This window comes from Ctenopharyngodon idella, chromosome 16, assembly GCF_019924925.1.
Source record: "Ctenopharyngodon idella isolate HZGC_01 chromosome 16, HZGC01, whole genome shotgun sequence".
Taxonomy (NCBI): domain Eukaryota; kingdom Metazoa; phylum Chordata; class Actinopteri; order Cypriniformes; family Xenocyprididae; genus Ctenopharyngodon; species Ctenopharyngodon idella.
The window spans coordinates 30,640,755-30,659,541 of record NC_067235.1 but is presented as its reverse complement, the minus strand read 5'-3'; the positions used below and the strand labels follow the sequence as shown (position 1 = coordinate 30,659,541).

General features: G+C 36.4%; 1 protein-coding gene across 1 annotated transcript; it reads left to right on the top strand.

Moving 5' to 3' along the window:
* Positions 1-1,734: 1,734 nt before the first annotated feature.
* LOC127497181 (glucocorticoid-induced transcript 1 protein) lies at positions 1,735-18,179 on the top strand. The gene is made up of 8 exons (XM_051865482.1): positions 1,735-2,148; positions 7,171-7,292; positions 12,394-12,480; positions 14,600-14,692; positions 15,139-15,279; positions 15,662-15,797; positions 15,956-16,076; positions 17,323-18,179. Exons 1-8 carry the CDS (start codon positions 1,884-1,886, stop codon positions 17,582-17,584), a joined length of 1,227 nt encoding a protein of 408 aa, XP_051721442.1. The 5' UTR covers positions 1,735-1,883; the 3' UTR covers positions 17,585-18,179.
* The last annotated feature ends 608 nt before the right edge of the window (positions 18,180-18,787 follow it).

The window sequence follows — 18,787 nt, the reverse complement described above, 5'->3', positions numbered from 1 at the left end:
TTTTGTGTGTGTGCAACAAAATGAGACCTTTTGTTTGCTGCAGTGTGATTAAAGGCACAATATGTAAGATTTTTGGATTTAAAATATCCAAAAACCACTAGAACGGTGTTATATGTTTTGTTGACTTGTGTACTTACAATATCCCAAATGTTTCCAAGTATGTTTAAATCCAGAGAAATAAGCAATTTTACGGATCGTGTCCGTGCGTCGCCTATTAATGACATCATACCCGTGTTATCCTCGATTTACGGTTTTATTTGTAGAAGCCATGGAAACACCAAAGACGCTTTAATATATTATGTGTTTTATTAGACAGGTGAGCAACTGTTTGGATACATTCATCGGCAGAAAACAATGCTGCGTTACTACACATACACTTGACTGGAAGAAGCGGAAGCGCTCGTCTGCAGCATAATAAAAGCTCCACTGCTCTCGAGCCGTGTTTCGTGCTCGTCTCTCATTATCAGTCGCTCCAGCGGCCTCGTTTAACTCCAATGGCTTTCAGCCACACCCTGAAAAACATTACCTCATCCATGAATATGATTTCTGCTCGAGTCCCGTTGGATTCTTTTCCGCAGGTTGTAGATGTGAAGACAACACCTCCCATGATTCCACGAAATCAAGGCGCCATCAAGCTAAGCCTTTGTTTTGAATAAGTGACCTCTAGTGGTGAAAAACTACATATTGTGCCTTTAATACATGTTTTCAGTTTAATGAACCATGATGAAGATGCAATAGCAGTAATCAAGAAATAAACTGTTCAGATCAAGTACCAAATCTTTACTTACTGTTAGAATCTGTGATGAACATGTCTGAGTCGTAGCTCACCCCAAAATAAGCCTATTTTAAAGACTTTTCCAGTTTTATAGGATGACATTTTCAAGACAATAAAGCCATTGAGCTTTTAGTCCTAAGACCAGAAATACAATTTGCATTTTCGAGACATGGACTCCTATTGTTTTTATGCATAGATTTTTTTTAAATGCATGTGTAATAAATGGTAAAATATGGTCTGTGGTTAACACTGGCCTACTTGTCGAGACTTTCACGCTTTGTTCTGCAACATAAATTGCAGTAATACCTCTAATTTATGGTGTAGAACAAAACAAAAAGAAATTCTTGGAGGAACCCATGACAACAGCCTTCCCTTGGAGACTTTGGATAGAAAATGTGCTTTGTCATGAAAACTAATAGCATTTTGCTATCAATGCCATCAAACTTAGCATCAAACCCATTGCTGTTTTGAGTCTGAACAAGAACTCAAATGAGATTTGAGCTTAGGAAGAGGTGTTCGGTAAATAATGATTAATTAATTTTTTCCCGTTTCTCTCACAATTTACATTCAACAAATTCATCCTCGTTTTTGGAGCTGAACAGATGGAGTCACTTCGATCAGCATACGCGTAAATTATGAGTAAATAATGAAACTATTCCTTTAAGATCATCTCTAGATATCTCATTCTCAAATAATGATTCCCAGAATGTAAACAAGACTCCCACACTTTCTCTGTTCAGAAAATGAGGCAACATAAAAAAAACAAAACATTCCTCATCTCCAAAGCAGAGTGCTTATTTTTCCATGCAACGCTTAACTCCGCCCCCCGCAGGAAATGCAGTGATCTCATTGGCTCTTTGCGGTAAGAAGGAACGTATAACCCAATAATGATCGAACATCGCTGAGCTCCAATCAGATGCAGCACGCACGCGTCTTCCGCCCGCCCACTGCCTTTACTGCAACATCTGTCAGCGCAGGAGAACTACAGTTTAGTCTTGCTTCTGAACTTTGTGTCAACTTTGATTCAGAGTTTTACAGGGAATGACAAGCTAGTACGCGCACAATAGATTAAGAGGAAGCAAAGTTTTAAAATAGCCCAGCTTTTCGCATGAACGCGTTTTCAGTTCTCGTTCTGGAGTTTATTGTGTCCCGTGCACATTTACGCACCAAGAGCAATAGTAACTCTAGACTTCAGCCTGCCTCTGCCAGTGTCCCTCTGAGATGGAGTGATGAGAGATCTCCTTCGTTCTTCTCTTCAAGACACAGCAGAAGCCCTTCATCATCATCATCATCATCACATGCTGTAAATATGAAGCAGATCACTAAGCCCATCCGGATCCCATCAGAGAATCACTTTATAACAGCAGGGAAAGGTAAGTTTTATTTTTGTAAGTTTTGAAAACTGTAACAGCAATATCTTATTTTGTAAATGCATAATGCATTTTTAGGTTTAACCTCCTTTAATTTTAGTTTGTAACGCTTTACAATGAGTTTTCATTTGTTAACATTAGTTAATGCTTGAACAATATAGTCCATGTTACAGCATTTATTATTTGTTAATGTTACAGTAGTTAATAAAAATGATAACGTTATGTTAGTTCAGAGTGTATTAACTAATGTCAACAGATTTGACATTAAAGTGTTTTAGTAAATATTTAAATTAACTATCTAATTTTAATAAAGGCTGTAGAAGTATTGTTTATTGTTAGTTCATGTTAACTAACTAATGTAGTTAAGTAATGTTAACAAATGAAGTAAGTGTTATTTTTCAGTTAATGAGTTTATTTGTTCTTAAACCCTTTGCATGTGATCTATAATTCACTCATATTTAACATGAGCTTGAATTAAAGGGTTAGTTCACCTAAAAATGAAATTTCTGTCATTAATGTCGTTCCAAACCCATAAGATCTTTGTTCAAGATCCAGAAAAGTAGTAAAGACATCATTAAAATAGTCAACGTGACTACAGTGGTTCAACCTTAATGTTATGAAGCGACGAGAATACTTTTTGTGCGCAAAAACAAAAATAACAACTTTATTCAACACTTTCCTCTCTACCCTGTCATTCTCCTACGCAGTTTATATTGAAGAGCCGGTGTTCGGATGTAAACACAGAAGCGCTGCACTGCATCAACTGCGTAGGAGACTGGCAGAGTAGAGAAGAAATTGTTGAATAAAGTTGTTGTTTTTGTTTTGTCACTTCATAACATTAAGGTTGATCCACTGTTGTCACGTTGACTATTTTAACGATGCCTTTACTACTTTTCTGGATCTTGAATGTGGTACTTTTGTTGCTCTCTATGGGAGATAAAAAACCTCTCTGATTTCATCAAAAACATCTTAATTTGTGTTCCGAAGAAGAAACGTCTTATGGGTTTGGAACGACATGAGGGTGAGTAATTAATGACAGAATTTTCATTTTTTGGGGGTGAGCTAACCCTTTAACTTCATCCAAATCATCCACATTTGATATTTTTTGAAGATGCTTTCCTCCATCATTTATATTTACTGAAAAGGTCTGTTTTAAGTGCAAATGGGTTTAAATCACCAAATAAAACAACATTGTTGTTTGTTATAGTCTTTGTGTAAATAAAATGTAGCTCATCTTTCAAATCCTACAAAGAAAATAATTAATGATCAGAAAAAATGAAAGCCATTGTGTTAATGCAAAATAAGACCCAGACCAAGATTAGACCACTTGAGAGTTGAGACCCAGACCAACGGCACATTTCTGTGGTCATCACAGATCTCAAGACAGATCTCTTAATACATCAAGATTGCAAATTTATGCGTGTGTTATTAATGTAGTGTTTTGTTTGTTTGTTTGTTTGTTTTCTTTTAACGTTTTATGGTAATTCTTGTATTTCAAGTTCATGTTTTTATCATCCAGCCACAAATTCTGGGTAGTTCAAAATTATATAAAATGATTATTGTGGATCACTTTATCACACCATTTTGTGAAGTATCATATATTTTAATTTCATTCCACTGCTCCCTGAAGATGATTCTGATCAACTGTGGCATTCAGCACTGAGGCATTTTCATAATAATGACACTAAACTGCACAATTGATCATCCCAGTCAATCATTTTCCTTCATACCTGTTTAATTTTCAAGTTTTTGTATTTCATGTTCATTTATTTGTTTAATTTGACAAGTAGCCATATAAATAAGTGGGATATTATACAATCAGATGATTATCATCACAAAATAAATCAGTATTCTGGTGGGGTGCTAATGCAGATACATAAAAACTGTGGTCTCTAAAAAAGTTTTATTTTGCGATAATGGTTTATTTTTCAATAATAACCAGCTGATGGCACATTACCCACAATGCACCTCAGGTGACGTGCACGTCTTGTCGCATTTACTATGTTCATAATAGCATACTACCATACTACTCTGGTATTCAGTATATATAATTTGCACAGTTTTTTCTGCATGGATGAAATACCCAAATAACCTACAATGTTTGCCGAAATGTATGGGAATTCTGTATCCCACAATGCAATGTTCTAATTTTGATCTTCCGTTTCGAGTATGATGGCTGAACACGAAGTGACTTCAGTCTTGACTTTTACAGCTAATCGATTTCTTGATTTCTTATTTTATCAGTCTGACAAATGTACATCTTTTTTATTTTACAATATTGACATTTTTTGTTCCAAGATAATAACTCCACATCACTCGCTGTATTAAACATGAAACATCATGTGACAACAATTCTATTCACTATTCAGTGAAACATTTATCATTGCTTTGTGTTTTACAGTACATACTAATAGTTGGTAATACACAGTAGTTAGTAAGCTAGAATTCCATTCTGACCATGGCCATATCTGCTTGTGTTTCAAATGTTCACAAGTGTTGTGCAAGTTCACATTGTAAGCAAAGAAATTTCAAAAAACAACGTTCTGACATTCGTTCTCATTTTGACGTCCCGTTCTTATACGAATAAACTACTATTGTCTTAACCGTTCTGGCCTGGCAGGCTGTACTTATTAAGTCCGACAGCTCTCTATCTCCCATCCTCATGGAGTGCCTGATGCTTGTGTAGATTTGCATTTGAAATGCTTCTCTTCCACACAAAGACCTTGCAGCTGCCTCGCTGCAATCTGCAAGTGAATGTAGTGTAGCCGTCCCCCAACAAGTGCATTGAGAAAAGGTGTGTGTACTGGGCTGAAAATGTTTCATAGCTGATGTTATCATTCGGAACGCTTCAGTGTTTGAGGCCTGTACTGTAACCAGCCGTGCCACAACACGTCTTCTCATGAGTTTTGCTTGCAATGTTGTTTTCTTTCTGTACATTGTTGTAAAACAATGAGGAGAGGGTAAACTGTCAGTGCCATTTTGTTGGCTCTTTTGCATAGGCTTTGACATTTGTGTTTGCAGAGCTGGAGCAGAGAGCAAACATACGCAGGAATCGCTCTGTGGGCTGCATGCAAGCGGGTTGTTTTGAATTTCAGCTGTTGGTGCATGTGTGTACATGCATGTGGGTTTCACTGTGAGCAGTTTCACTTTGTTTCATTTCCTCCTGAGTGTCCTCGAAGTGTAACCTTTTATGTGAGAACAATCAATTATATGTTATACATTATATATATATATATATATATACAGTCAAACCAAAATTTATTCAGACACCTTGAACATTTCATTCATTATTACAGTTTATTCACTATAGTTTAAAAAAATGGTAATAAAATATGACAAGATCTCAGAGTTAAACTGTGTCAGAAAACATTAATCTTAATTATGTCAGATAACACACAAAACATGGTCAGGTCAAAGTGTCTGAATAATTTTTGGTTCCAAATTTTTATCAATTTTACTGGTAGTGACTGTATGAAGAATTTTTGGGTATAATTTGTCACAGTTTACTTTATTTTGCTATCCTCACTTACATAAATGAACTATAGTGTCCTGCACCCACTAGTAAAAAGTTATATCTAAATTTGATCTAGTGTCTGAATAATTTTTGGTTTGACTGTATATATATATATAGTATATATATAATGTAATATGTGCATGAAAATTTTTATACAAAAAAGTTCTATAATCAGTAAATAAAGTCATCTATTGACAGTGTTAAGTGTATTCAGTTCTGCATCGCAAATGTGAAGTTTATTATGTTATAGATTAAAATTATCATTATATTATATATTTTTATATATATATAATCAGTGTTGAGGTAACGCATTACAAGTAACTTGAGTTACAAAATATCTAAGTTACTTTTTCAAATAAGTAACGCAAGTTACTTTTTCACATTTATTGACTGACAGCTCTCCTGTCCCCATGTTGAGAGAATTGTAAAAAAAAAGTGAAATGCAATCTCAGAATTTTACGCAAACCTTTAATAACTAACTATATTAAATTACACAAATATACTTTATGTATTTAATCTCACTTTATTAACCAATATCTTTGCTGCTGACCTTCAGTGATCCAATTCAACCAAGCAAAAATTACTTTAGATTAGATTTAGAAATAAGAGTGTTGAACTTCCTTCTCCTGTATCCAATTCTTCTTTAATCCATAATGGCAGCACAGCTGTTTGTTTGAGCTGCGCCCTCTACTGTACAGGAGTAAATATGCATTTCCTTCAGCCTGAGGCTTATTCATTTCACTTTTGGTGTGAAAGGGCCTTTACATTTGCCAAAAAATAGAACTTTTTAGTTGTTATTAAAAAACAAACAAGCAAGCTCAGCCCAGGTGAGAAAAAGTAATGCAAAAGTAATGTAACGCATTACTTTTCATAAAAAGTAACTAAGCAATCCAATTAGTTACTTTTTTTAGGGAGTAACGCAATATTGTAATGCATTACTTTTAAAAGTAACTTTCCCTAACACCGTGTATAATATTCTTTACATTAATAATATTTAATAACATAATAATAAATAGTTTAATTATTATTTTATAATATTTATATTATTATTGTTATTATGTTTATTATCAGTTTTGTTTATTAAACTCCCTGCAACTATAGTTTCATTTATGTTTGTGCCATAGAATCAGACAGATTTTTGGCTAATGGACCATAAAATGGGCAAAAAAAAAAATTCCCATAGACTTACACTGAAGGAGGGACCAGAGCCATATCTAGAAATCAGAATATCTTTTAGGCCTGTAGGAAAACACTAGCAAATGCAAGCAAGCAAATTTTGCATGGTCAAATTTTCTTCAGAAAATGTAAATATCAAGTTTCTGTTACTTCCTTTCCATCATAAATACAGTCTGTTTTTGTTCTGTTTCAGTACCGTTATGACATTGCAGGCAAATGCTCATCAGTTTCCAGTGACACCCACCAACTTCCTCTCTGTCACTGTTGTGCAGTAATGTCTTTTAAAACTGTCCACTGCATACATAATCAAAAACACCTCTGTCTTTTCTCACAAGCACGATCAGCCAGTCGACAGCCGCCCTCATTGGACAAGCTGCCTGAGCAATACCTGATTGGACAGTGGCCGCGAGAGCCGTACCAACCCCAGCCGTCCTGCATGAGTGATAAAGCCACGCAGGTCAGTCAATGCTACATGCAATTTGCTTCACAGTATAGTAACCCCTAAAATAAATTTACACTTACACTAACACTTACAATGCCTGAAAACCATTGTATTAGGCAACAAAATATCAAACAAGTTGCATCTGCAAACCATTGATATGCTGCCTATTTTTATGAAATGTTTTGCTAGAAAAGTGATATTTAGATATTGTATGGCTTGAAGTCAGCATGAAATGGTGTTCACAACCAATTTCACATCCAAAAACAGATGCATTTCCAAATTAAATAGGATATTAAACAAGAAAACATGTTGATTTTATCCATCGGGAATTCATCAGGATTCATTTGAAAAAAGTGGACGTTGCATAACAAAATGGAGCCAGGTGGTTAGGAGAGATGAAAAATAAGAGCCCAGTGACAAATAGAAAAGGAAAGTCATTGCAGAGATGGTGCAAATCAGTCAGTTTTTTAATGAAAGATTAAAAAGACAATTTGTGTATTTTTTGGAATATTGTGCACCGATGACTCATGTTCATGATGATTCATCTCACTTAAACATAACACTTAAACTAAGATGTCTGAATGTCATTACATTAGATAACAACATATCATTATAATATCATTGATACAAGGACTTTTCTCAGAACTACTTTTTTCATAATGTTTGCTTGGTGACATAATTATACTAATGTCATACTATTGTTTTACAAACACAAAGTGACCCCAGACTAATTTTGAATACACACTGATGAGCCAAAACATTCTGACCAGTCACAGGTGAAGCGAATATCATTGATCATTTCCTAACAAGGCCACATATAGGGTAGATTAGACGGTAAGCAAACAATCAGTTCTCGTAATCAACGTGTTGGATGCAGGAGAAATGGGCAGGAATAAAGATCTGAGAGACTTTGATAAGGGCTAAACTGTTATGGCAAGGCGAGTATCTCTAAAACGACAAGGCTTGAGGGTTGCACCTGGTCAGCAGTGGTGGGAATTTAGTGGTCTGAGGAGGGACAAACCACAAACCAGCGACACACTGTTGGGCGCCCATTGATGCACGAGGGCAATGAAGGCTATCCTGTCTGGTCCAAGCCAACAAAAGGTCTACTGTGGCACAAGTCACACAAAATTTTAATGATGGTAATGGGAGGAATGTGTCACAGCAAACAGTGCATCGTACTCTGCTGCGTATGGGGCTGTGTAGCCGCTGACCAATCAGAGTGCCTATGATAAACTCTGTCCACCATCGAAAACGCCTACAATGGGCGTGCGAGCTTCGGGACTGGACTTTGGAGCAGTGGAAGAAGGTCGCCTGGTCCTATGAGTCCCGTTTTCTTTTACATCACCTGGGCGCGCGTGTATGTCTGATCCGTTTACCTGGGGAAGTGATGCAACAGGATCCACTGTGGGATGACGACAAGCTGGTAGAGGGAGTGTGAAGCTCTGAGCAATGTTCTCCTGGGAAAACCTGTGTCCGGCCATTGATGTATGTAAATTTGACACGTGCCACCTACCTAAACATTGTTGCAGACCAGGTACACCCCTTCAATGGAGTTCCCTGGTGGAAGTGGCCTCTTTCAGCAGGATAATGCACCCTGCCACACTGCACACATTGTTCAGGAATGGTTTGAGGAACATGAAGAGGAGTTCTTGGCTAGATCTCAATCCAGTTGAGCATCTGTGGGATGTGCTGGACCAACAAGTTTAATCTACGGCGGCTCCACCTCGCAACCTACGGGACTTGAAGGACCTGCTGTTAATGTCTTGGTGCCAGATATATTCTATCAATACTACCAATTGTCCTATAAACGTATTATAATAATAACATAGTATTTACATTTACATTTGCAGGGAGAAATATATTTATTTATAGAGGCAATTTCAATACATTCAATCTTTGACATTAAACAAAATGGAAAAGGGTTGAAAAAGCAATCACTGTCAGTCACTGTAGAGGCGACACAAATTATTAAATTTGCACTGAATACCATTTTTTGTAATATTTAAAATAATGTGCACCAATAAATAATTCACAATAAAGGCGTTTCACACCAAGAACTATAACTGTAAAGATAACGATAACTATATTAGTGTCCACACCATCACAAGATATAGTTTTGTTTATTCTAAGCGCACACTGCAGTTTTGTCGATTGTCACTTTAAATTCTCGAAAGCAAGATGGATTCTGATTGGCTGTCAATGTTTTTATCGTTCATCAGCTGGAAAAAATCGTTCTAAAAGTGATTGCAACGATATAGTTTCTCTGTGCTGTTGTTGTTATAGTTGTTGTGTGGAATCTGCAGTTCTTTTATATTTAGAATGATTTTTAGAACTTTATTGTTAATATTGTCCTTGGTGCAAATGAGCCTTAAGACCAGAAACGTCTATTAAGGAAGTACATTTTATTGTTATTTTGACTTTAAGTGTCCAAATACCTCTTAGAGCCACTGTCTATTGAAAAATGTGGTTTTGCTCGTTTGCTCGTGCTGTTTTTGACTGGTCCATATAGTCATCTGTGTGTAACAAAGTTTATTCTTGCTCTGTTTTGTTTCCTTTATTCATTAGTATCATGAAGTCTTTGAGAGCTCAGTGGTTTAGCTCCGCTGAGACCCCTCGCCTCCCCTAAAACAAAACCGTCACAAAGGCCCGATGCTTCGTGGCAGTCTGTCGCTATAGAAAGTTCTCTCTGGCGTTGTGTGGAGTGAATTCTTTCTGGAGGTGCAGCAGTTTGCACCTGTCGCTCTGTGTGTGCATGTGTGTATTTGTGTGTAGGTGTGTGCACGCGCTACCTAAGGGTTGAGAGCACATGGCTGTGTGTCTCTGCACCACCTGGTGCTCTCCGACAGCTCTTTGTGTGCCTGCGCTGAGCTGCCTGCAGTGAGATCCATACATATGCTAATGTCTGATCCGGCTCGCGGAGGCCTCGCGCTCCCAGAGCGGCCGGGAATGTCAAAATCATCCCGTTTTTCTCAACATCTCTCTTCACGCCGCAGAACCATGCGGAGGCTCTTTGTTGACAGTAGCAGCTTTTGCCATTGTTTAAAGCACTTGGTGAATTAATGATTAGTGTTTAAAAACTTCTCGTGGACTGTTTTCTTGGTCAACATGAAATCAGAATTGACCCTGTTTGCTTCCTGAAACGGATCATTCACCCAAAAAATGAAAATTCTGCCATCATTTACTCACCCTCCCTTTGTGAAAAAGAAGTATGCTTAAATGTATTGAATGCTCACTTGTAGTGTACTTCAAAGTATATTTTTAAAAACTGTACTTATAGATAACTTTCATGACTGTTTTTTAACGCACTTAAAGGCACAATATGTAAGATTTTTGGATTAAAATATCCAAAAACCACTAGAACAGTGTTATATATTTTGTTGACTTGTGTACTTACATTATCCCAAATGTTTCTAAGAATGTTTAAATCCAGAAAGATAAGCAATTTTAACCAGGACATGGATCGTGTCCGTGCGTCGCCTATCAATGACATCATACCCACGTTACCCTCGCTTTAATATATTATGTTTTATTAGACATGTGAGCAACTGTTTAGATACATTCATCAACAGAAAACGAATCATGTTATATAGCTCAACACAGTAAGTCTATTGTTTAAATCTCATTTTCTTGATTTACCGCGAGTACCATGGTTTACCATGCCTAATATCGATCTAGCTTACTGCAGTGTACAAGTGTCTCATAGCAGCCGCCGAGCGAACGCAGAGTAGCACTATAACAACTTTCAACACACAAATGTATCTAATATGATAAAACAGCGCTGCGTTATCCCACATATGCTTGACCGGAAGAAGCGGAAGCAGCGACTGCAGCATAATAAAAGCTCCACTGCTCTCGAGACGTGTGTCATGTTTGTCTCTCATTAGCAATCACTCCAGTGGCCTCATTTCTGCTCGAACAGCACTCTGCTCTGTTTCATACTACAGTAACGTTAATAATCTCATCCATGAACATGATTTCTGCCCGAGTCCCATCCCGATTCTTTTCCACCTGCTGTAGACGTAAAGACAACACCTCCCATGATTCCGCGAAATCAAGGCGTCATCAAGCTACGCCTTTGATTTGAATAAGCGACCTCTAGTGGCGAAAAATTACATATTGTGCCTTTAAGTACATTTTTAAAAAGTGCACTTTACTTTAAAATGCATATTAAATCATTGTTTCAATAATGTTTTGTCATGCTTTATAGAAGTACGCTTATTTTTATGTGTTAACTGACATACTTAAGCACATGTAAAGTACTTTATAATTTTAACTGTAGTGTTAATTCATATTACATTTAAAGGTAATGTATTTTAAATCATTACAAATGTGTAATTGCAAATATATTTAAATGCATTACATACAATTATATTCAAATACAATAGAAGTAATTATGAAAGTAAGTAAGTCCTTCTTAAGTGGGTCAAAAAAAGCACTCTTAAGTTCAACTTTTATATAAATTTAAACTATAATACATTTTCATTCATTTGAACATATGCAATTAAGTGTCTGAAAACATTTATATTCTTTTCAAGTATATTATTTCCATAATAAGAAATCTTTTTAAAAGTATGCCAAAGCCATTCCAAACCAGTATGACTTGCTTTCTTCTGTTTTTTTTTTTCTTTTCCATAAAATAAAAGTCAGTGAGGCCCAATGTTGTTTTCGAGCCCCACTGACTTTTATTATATGGAACAAAACAGTTGAAACATTCATAAATATTCCTTCACCCTTCATCTTCTCAGACTTTCTTAGAAGTTTATCAGCTGGCACCACAAAACAAAACACATTCAAGACAGCCTGGAAGTTCAAGTCATAACACGACACGTGCAGGTTCATTTGAAAATGAGTCTCTGGAAAAAGATGCACCTATTTGGGGTGCTTGTTGTCCATTATTTGTGGCTGTTTTTTTTGTTCATCTCTTTGTTGTGGTTTTGGTCATAGCGGCACATGTGTTGTTTGCCAACCACAAACATCCTGTTGTTTTATGAGAAATTTACATTTCTAGGTCACATGATTTCAAGAATATATTCTGCATAGGATATAAGTTAAAGTCAGCATGATAATTTAGCCAGCGGTTGCATGGTGACCATATTTTAATTGTTTATTGCAGACGCCTGGATTTTGGACTGAGGAAGGAGGAGAGGTTAACGTACACAAGCGCTCGGCATCGTGGGGCAGCGCTGACCATCTCATAGAGGTATGCATGAAAATACTTACACAGAGACAGTTTTTACACTTGAAAAATGCCTTTCAGGGTGTGTTCACACTTGGCAGGTTTAGTTTGATTAAAACAAGCTCTGGTGCGATTGCTCTGTTAGTGCAGTTCATTTGAATAAGTGTAAACACTGCCATTTGAATCCTGTTCGACTGAAATATGGACACAACACAGACCAAAGACATCTAAATGAACCAAAAACAGGATGTGATGTAAGATGTGACCCTAAAAAGGACAGAATGCCCAAGCATACCTGTTTTTTCTCGTCATAGGAGCTATGTTGGCCATTACAGTTCGGTACATGTGTCTCCTTGCAGCAGATCTTTGTGTGTGTGTGTAATGGAGAAATTCCTGGCACTGTTTTGACTCCTTTACACATTTTTTAAACTTTTTGTGAGTTCTTAGCTGGTAAAAATACTATCATACTGTATGTACGCACTTACAACAAGCGCATTTATCCCAGTACACAGCATTGGATGTTCGGTAAGTTCTGTCACAAAATATACATCATAAAAGCCATTTTTTTTGTTTTGTATCTTTATGTTCGGTGTTAAAAATGACAGTGTAAATGCTAAGTGAACCAGGACCAAAGGTACCAAAATTTTCTGTTTTGGTCTGGGTCAAAAGAACCAAGAGAACCGAAACTACATGTGTGAACGCACCCTAAATCGGTGGTCGGGAACTTGTGTCTTTGTGTTTTAGTCTTTGACAAATCATGTGGCTCGCCATGTTTCTCACCCTTCACCAGCAGATGATCATTAAAAACTCACACATCACTAGAGATCAGTTTCCTGCAGAAAACGCAAAGTCATTTACAGATTCCTTTGTTGTATTTACAATAATATTTTAAGTTGTTCCGACCAATATGCGTATGCAGTGCTGTGCACAACTCCGAACAATGGAAAACCACTTACATTGCTGTCTGCACTTACACTGTTTGCAAATGACAACAGCATTTTCTTCCAGATCTGATTCTCAAAATGTTCTGTTCACACAGCAGCTTACAGTAGCGTCTCAAAAGTCACCAGCCCGTATTCTATTATCGCGCTTGCCATGAATATCACCTTTTAACCATAGTGACAGTGATCAAAGTAAATACCAAAGACATCCATAAATCTAGAAATTACTATCACAGTCGACACAGTACAAGTTCATCAGTTAAATCTTTAAAGCTTTTATCCCTGAGTAGAGAGCGAGCATTTGAGTCATACACAGACCACACAAATATGCAGCTCCAATGAAAGACAGAGACTGAATCTGAAACATTGACATGACACACAGCTCATATCTCCGTCTTTGTAAGAAACCACACGTGAAAATGCCACACATGAGACACGCTTGTGTGCAGCGCAGAGTGATTCTTTCGCACTGAATGATGTGACAGACAGCTAGTTGTCCAGTTCAGTTCACACAGCAGGGGTTTGCAGAGTCGTGAAAATGTACAGGTGTGAGTTTAGTGATAGAATGCAGTTGTCACTCCCATAAACTGTGTAAATACAGCCATATAAAGGAGTTAAATACAGAACTCACAACCATATTCTGTTGCTGTGTGAACATAGCCATTGTAACCTCTGGGTTATGATGGGTGGTAGTGTGTTTATAAACATACTTTGGGCGTATAATTGGCCTCTTTTCCCATAATTATTCTTAAACTTACCCACACATTGTGTCTTGACTTGCCAGTATTGGCTCTCGTACACTTGCAAAGTCAGTTTAGGAATTCCAAGATGTGGCAACATAACAAACATCTATTCAGAAACATAAATTAGCAGAGAAACCTGTGTGGTTTCATTTATAATACTGTGTAAAAGTCTTAGGCAACCACTAGCTTTTTTTTTATAAATGTTTTAATGACTATCCTATTGAGATACAAACAGAAAATACAGGAAATATGTAAAAAAAAAAGAAAAAAAAAAAAAAAAAGGCTTCTTTAAGCAAATCTCCTGATCTCCTGGACTTATTCCAGTATATATATAGTAGGGCAAGTCATCTAGTATTCAATAGTTATCTGGTGTAGGGCTGTATGGCATGAGCTTATATTTTGTGTCACCAAATGTTCTTTACTTCCAGCCATTACTAATGATAAGTATGTGATTTCTAGATTGCTAAACTCCGGCAGCAGCTCCAGCGCAGTTTGCAGTGCAGTCGCAGTATCAAGGAGAAAGAAGAAGTGACGCCGCTGAATCAGATCCAGGTACTTTAGATCGACTTCATCATGTGTTTTATGAAGACTATGGAGAGTAGTGCTTGCTTGTCTGCCTTTTTAGGGTCTTTAACCCTAAGTATTAACCATAACTTTTTAAAGCAATTTTGGGGTTTTATAATCAGAATATTGGGCTCTTTTAATTTTTGAATGGTAGTGTGCATGTGTGTGAATACAGTGTATATATATATATATTCCCCTATTTTTTCCTATTATGATTTTAATTTCTTATTAGAATTTAATGTCTTATTTTTCTTTTAAATATTTTTTTTTTCTTATTCTTAAGTTTTACATTTTGTTATATTTGATACTGTCCATTTTTGAGAGGTTAACTCATATTTATAGAGGCAATTTCAGACATTAATCAGGTGACTGACATTAATTAGGTTACTAGTCTAAATTGTCTGTTTAATGAAGATGTGCTTTTTGTTTTTCAGACAAAGCGACTCTCGGCATCTTCATCTAATATGGTCCATTCAAGACCCCTCATATGTAGAATGCCCAGCTATAGTGACTGTATTAACCAGGAGCTGGAGAGCGTCTTCATCTGTGAGGACTGGGGGAGGGAGGAGGAGAAGGTACAAACACACACACACACACACACACACACACACACACACACACGTTTTGGGTTTCTATGTTTTACGGGGGAAATTCCATAGACGTAATTGTTTTTATACTGTACAAACTGTATATTTTCTCCCCATACACTAACCCTACCCCTAAACCTAGTCATCATAGAAAACTTTCTGCTATTTTAGATTTTCAAAAAACATCATTATGTATGATTTATGAGCTTGTTTCCTCATGGGGACCAAAAATGTCTATAACCTCCTTGTGGGGACATTTGGTCCCCATAACAGGGAATACCAGGACACACACACACAGATTTCATTGGAACATTTCAACTTTGTAACACTCTGATTTGTAATTATAGCATGCTTGTCCTGGTGTTTTCAGGCTTTGGAGGTGCGAGACGGTGGCCGTGCACCTGTGCCTCCTCTTCATCACGGTGACCTTCACACTCACAACGCTGAGATGCAGATCTGCTGCAGTCCTTGTTACTCCTGCTCTCCTACTCCGGACACTGAGAAAGGTAGCACTCAGTATGGTACTTATTCAGTCCTATGCTATGGCATATGACAAATTACCATGGTATTGCCATCTGATACCATCACTGTGCTGTGGTACTTCCACAGTATTTTTTATAAGGGAAGGTTTGCTTATATAAACAGCTTCATTTTGTCCTCTTAGATTACAGGAACGGTTCACCTCTGCCTCAGTTTTCCAGCTCTCCCAAACCCAACAACAGTTATACGTTTAAACGTGAGCCTCCTGAGGGCTGCGAGAAAGTCAAAGTGTTTGAAGATCTCATGTAAGTACCATCGACTGCACTACTGTGAATTCTCATTAAACACTTTTACCCTCTGGTATTGTTTACATGACAGTCAAAAATTACCGAATTTTTTTATTTTATCTTAATGAAATGATTGTACTATATTTTAGTTCGATAATGTTTTTCATTTAATATTTTGTATTTTTTTAGGGGATTCTAAATTATATTTATGCAGTAGTTACAATCCATTTATTCACTTTTAGACCTGAAAATGAAATATCCAACTTAAAGTGTCATATATCTTGAATGCTTTGGAGCACAGACTTAAGTTTGGTCTCTTTTTAAAGAGGACACTTGGCCGATTATTGCTGAAATGAATAAAGTTTAAAAAATTGAACTTGAAAAAAGTTATAAAATTATAGTTAAGTTATAGAATACATTTATTGTTATGAAAATGCACAAAAATACCATTTTCAATTTGTATATGAAATATATATTTTCCAAAACATGTTTTGCTTGTTTCAACTGTGAAAAAAATCAGAGCCATAAATCTAAACAAGTTATGTTCCAAATCTGAGGTTGAAATCTAAAAAAAATGAGCTTTCAGTAAGATTTTGTGTGGTCGCAGTACCAAATGTTTAGAATAGATGAAATTCGTCTTGACTGCGAACAATACAAGCGTGACTATTTTTCTCAGGACCATTTAACCTTTTCGAATCATGTCCATGATTTGTTTTTCTGCTCACATAGCAAGTGCCAAAACCTTTACCTTTACAAATGTAAAATTTTGTAAAAACAGCACCAGAGGGTTAAAACCATATTATCGTACACATCCAGAGAGCATGCTTTTATTCTTTTTTTTTTTTTTTTGTTATAAGGTTTTGATTGACGTTTGCTGGTAAAACTGCTCAGTGAGCTTCAGTTTAGCACATAAAGCATCATGTTATACTTGTTAGACGTGTTTTTTGGTTCTATAGTAATGCCATGTTTGTGGAAGAAAACATGACTGTTCCAGTCATTTGTTATTTAAAAAAATAAAAAATATAAAAAAGTATTTCATAGAGATTGCTCTCACAAAGAACAATTTCTAAAGTGTGTAATTTTATGATATTAAAAAAATCATTGTAATTGTAATTTATGTGATATAAACTGATTTGTATTTGCATATATATTATAATAAATCAGTTATATACACAAAGAATTTTAATGGCCACCAACCTTGTTATTTGCTTGTTCTCTGACTATTCTTCTTGATCTTCTGATATTTTTTTTTTTTTTCTCATAGCACTTGTAGGACACAAGGCTTTCCCATCTTTTCCTGCCCCGACAGAAACAAGGTGAACTTCACTCCAAGTGGTTCTGCCTTCTGTCCTGTAAAGCTGCTGTGTTCGTCCCTATTCCCATCAGATGCTGCTGCTCGTCCCAGTCCGCTGGATAATCAAACTTCAGGACAGACGTCTGGTCCATTTACAGAGACCACTGTACAAAACAGCTTCCCGCTGCCCTCTGAATGCTGCAGTATTAGGAAGTGCCTGCTGCTCAGTTAGCCAATCAGAGCTCAGATCTGAAACAGCTGTCTGAATCAACTTTCTAGGAAGTTTCTTACTTGCTAATGGTTGTACAACAGGACCATTATGCTGTACATTGAACTTTGTCTTATGGTTTCATGTAATTCTGCTGGAATGCACAAATCTTTACTTAATCTTACAGCACATCCTACTAACCAGGTTAAACACATTAGATATGACAGTAACTGCTGCTGTAATCCAACAGCCAAAAATCTTATTTCATGCCTTAACACTTAACTCAGGTTTAGCTTCCATTGGGGCTGGATGATATAGCTATAACTAATTATATCTCAATATTATTTTGCATTCTTTTAATGAAACATATATATTTTTTCATTAAAGGAACCATCATTTCACCCCAACAGTCATTGTACTGCCAGCAAAATAATTGCAAATATATTGTGCATATTCAAAATACTGCCCAGCCCTAACATCCATACTTCCCTATTTGAGTAATAATGCCAGTAATAATGGTTTTGTCATTTTAGTGTCTTCCTGTTTTATTCATGTGACACTGTTATGGTGTATAAATATAACTGCTGGATGCTCACATTAAAGTGACATTTATAAAGTATGATATTTGCATGTATTTCCATGTGTTTTACTTCAGCTATGTGCTATATTTTTTGGTTGAATTGGGAATTAAGGAGTTTTTATTTTTACATTAGTACTGAGACTATATATATAGGCTGTGCTGTATCGTGAATAAGTTACGCCGGAAGGGCGTTGTTAGCACAATACAAATATTAAAGCCAAAAATATGTATCAATTCAACTTTCATGACGTAAACTTTCACTAAAACATTCCTTCCGCCTGAAAAAATAATCCCTGACCGTGAACAGCAACAGAAGTTACATTATTATGCCATTAGATGGCGGCAAAGACTCTTTATGAGTGTGTCAGTCAGTAGCAAAGACTTTTACATTGAAAAGACTGAATTGTTGTGAACACGGAACAAGACGCAACTGACAAATGCTTTGACTAGCTGTCAGTCACAGGAAAACCCCTTAACTGTTAAAAGGACAGGATAATGCATTGGACATTTAAACAGATTTTTTATTATGAACATAGGACTGACCTGAAGGAAAATGCTAAATCTGAATGCAGGTAACAAACTTGCTCACTCGATCTCTTTCTCACAATACTCTTCTACATAATACAGTAAGTTTCAATGAACAATAT

Excerpts from the sequence above, each read along its gene's own strand:
- LOC127497181 (XM_051865482.1), top strand. The coding sequence starts at position 1,884 with ATGAACGCGTTTTCAGTTCTCGTTCTGGAGTTTATTGTGTCCCGTGCA. Across the intron at positions 12,481-14,599 it reads GCGCTGACCATCTCATAGAG|ATTGCTAAACTCCGGCAGCA; the intron begins GTATGCATGAAA and ends TGTGATTTCTAG. Across the intron at positions 16,077-17,322 it reads AAAGTGTTTGAAGATCTCAT|CACTTGTAGGACACAAGGCT; the intron begins GTAAGTACCATC and ends TTTTTCTCATAG.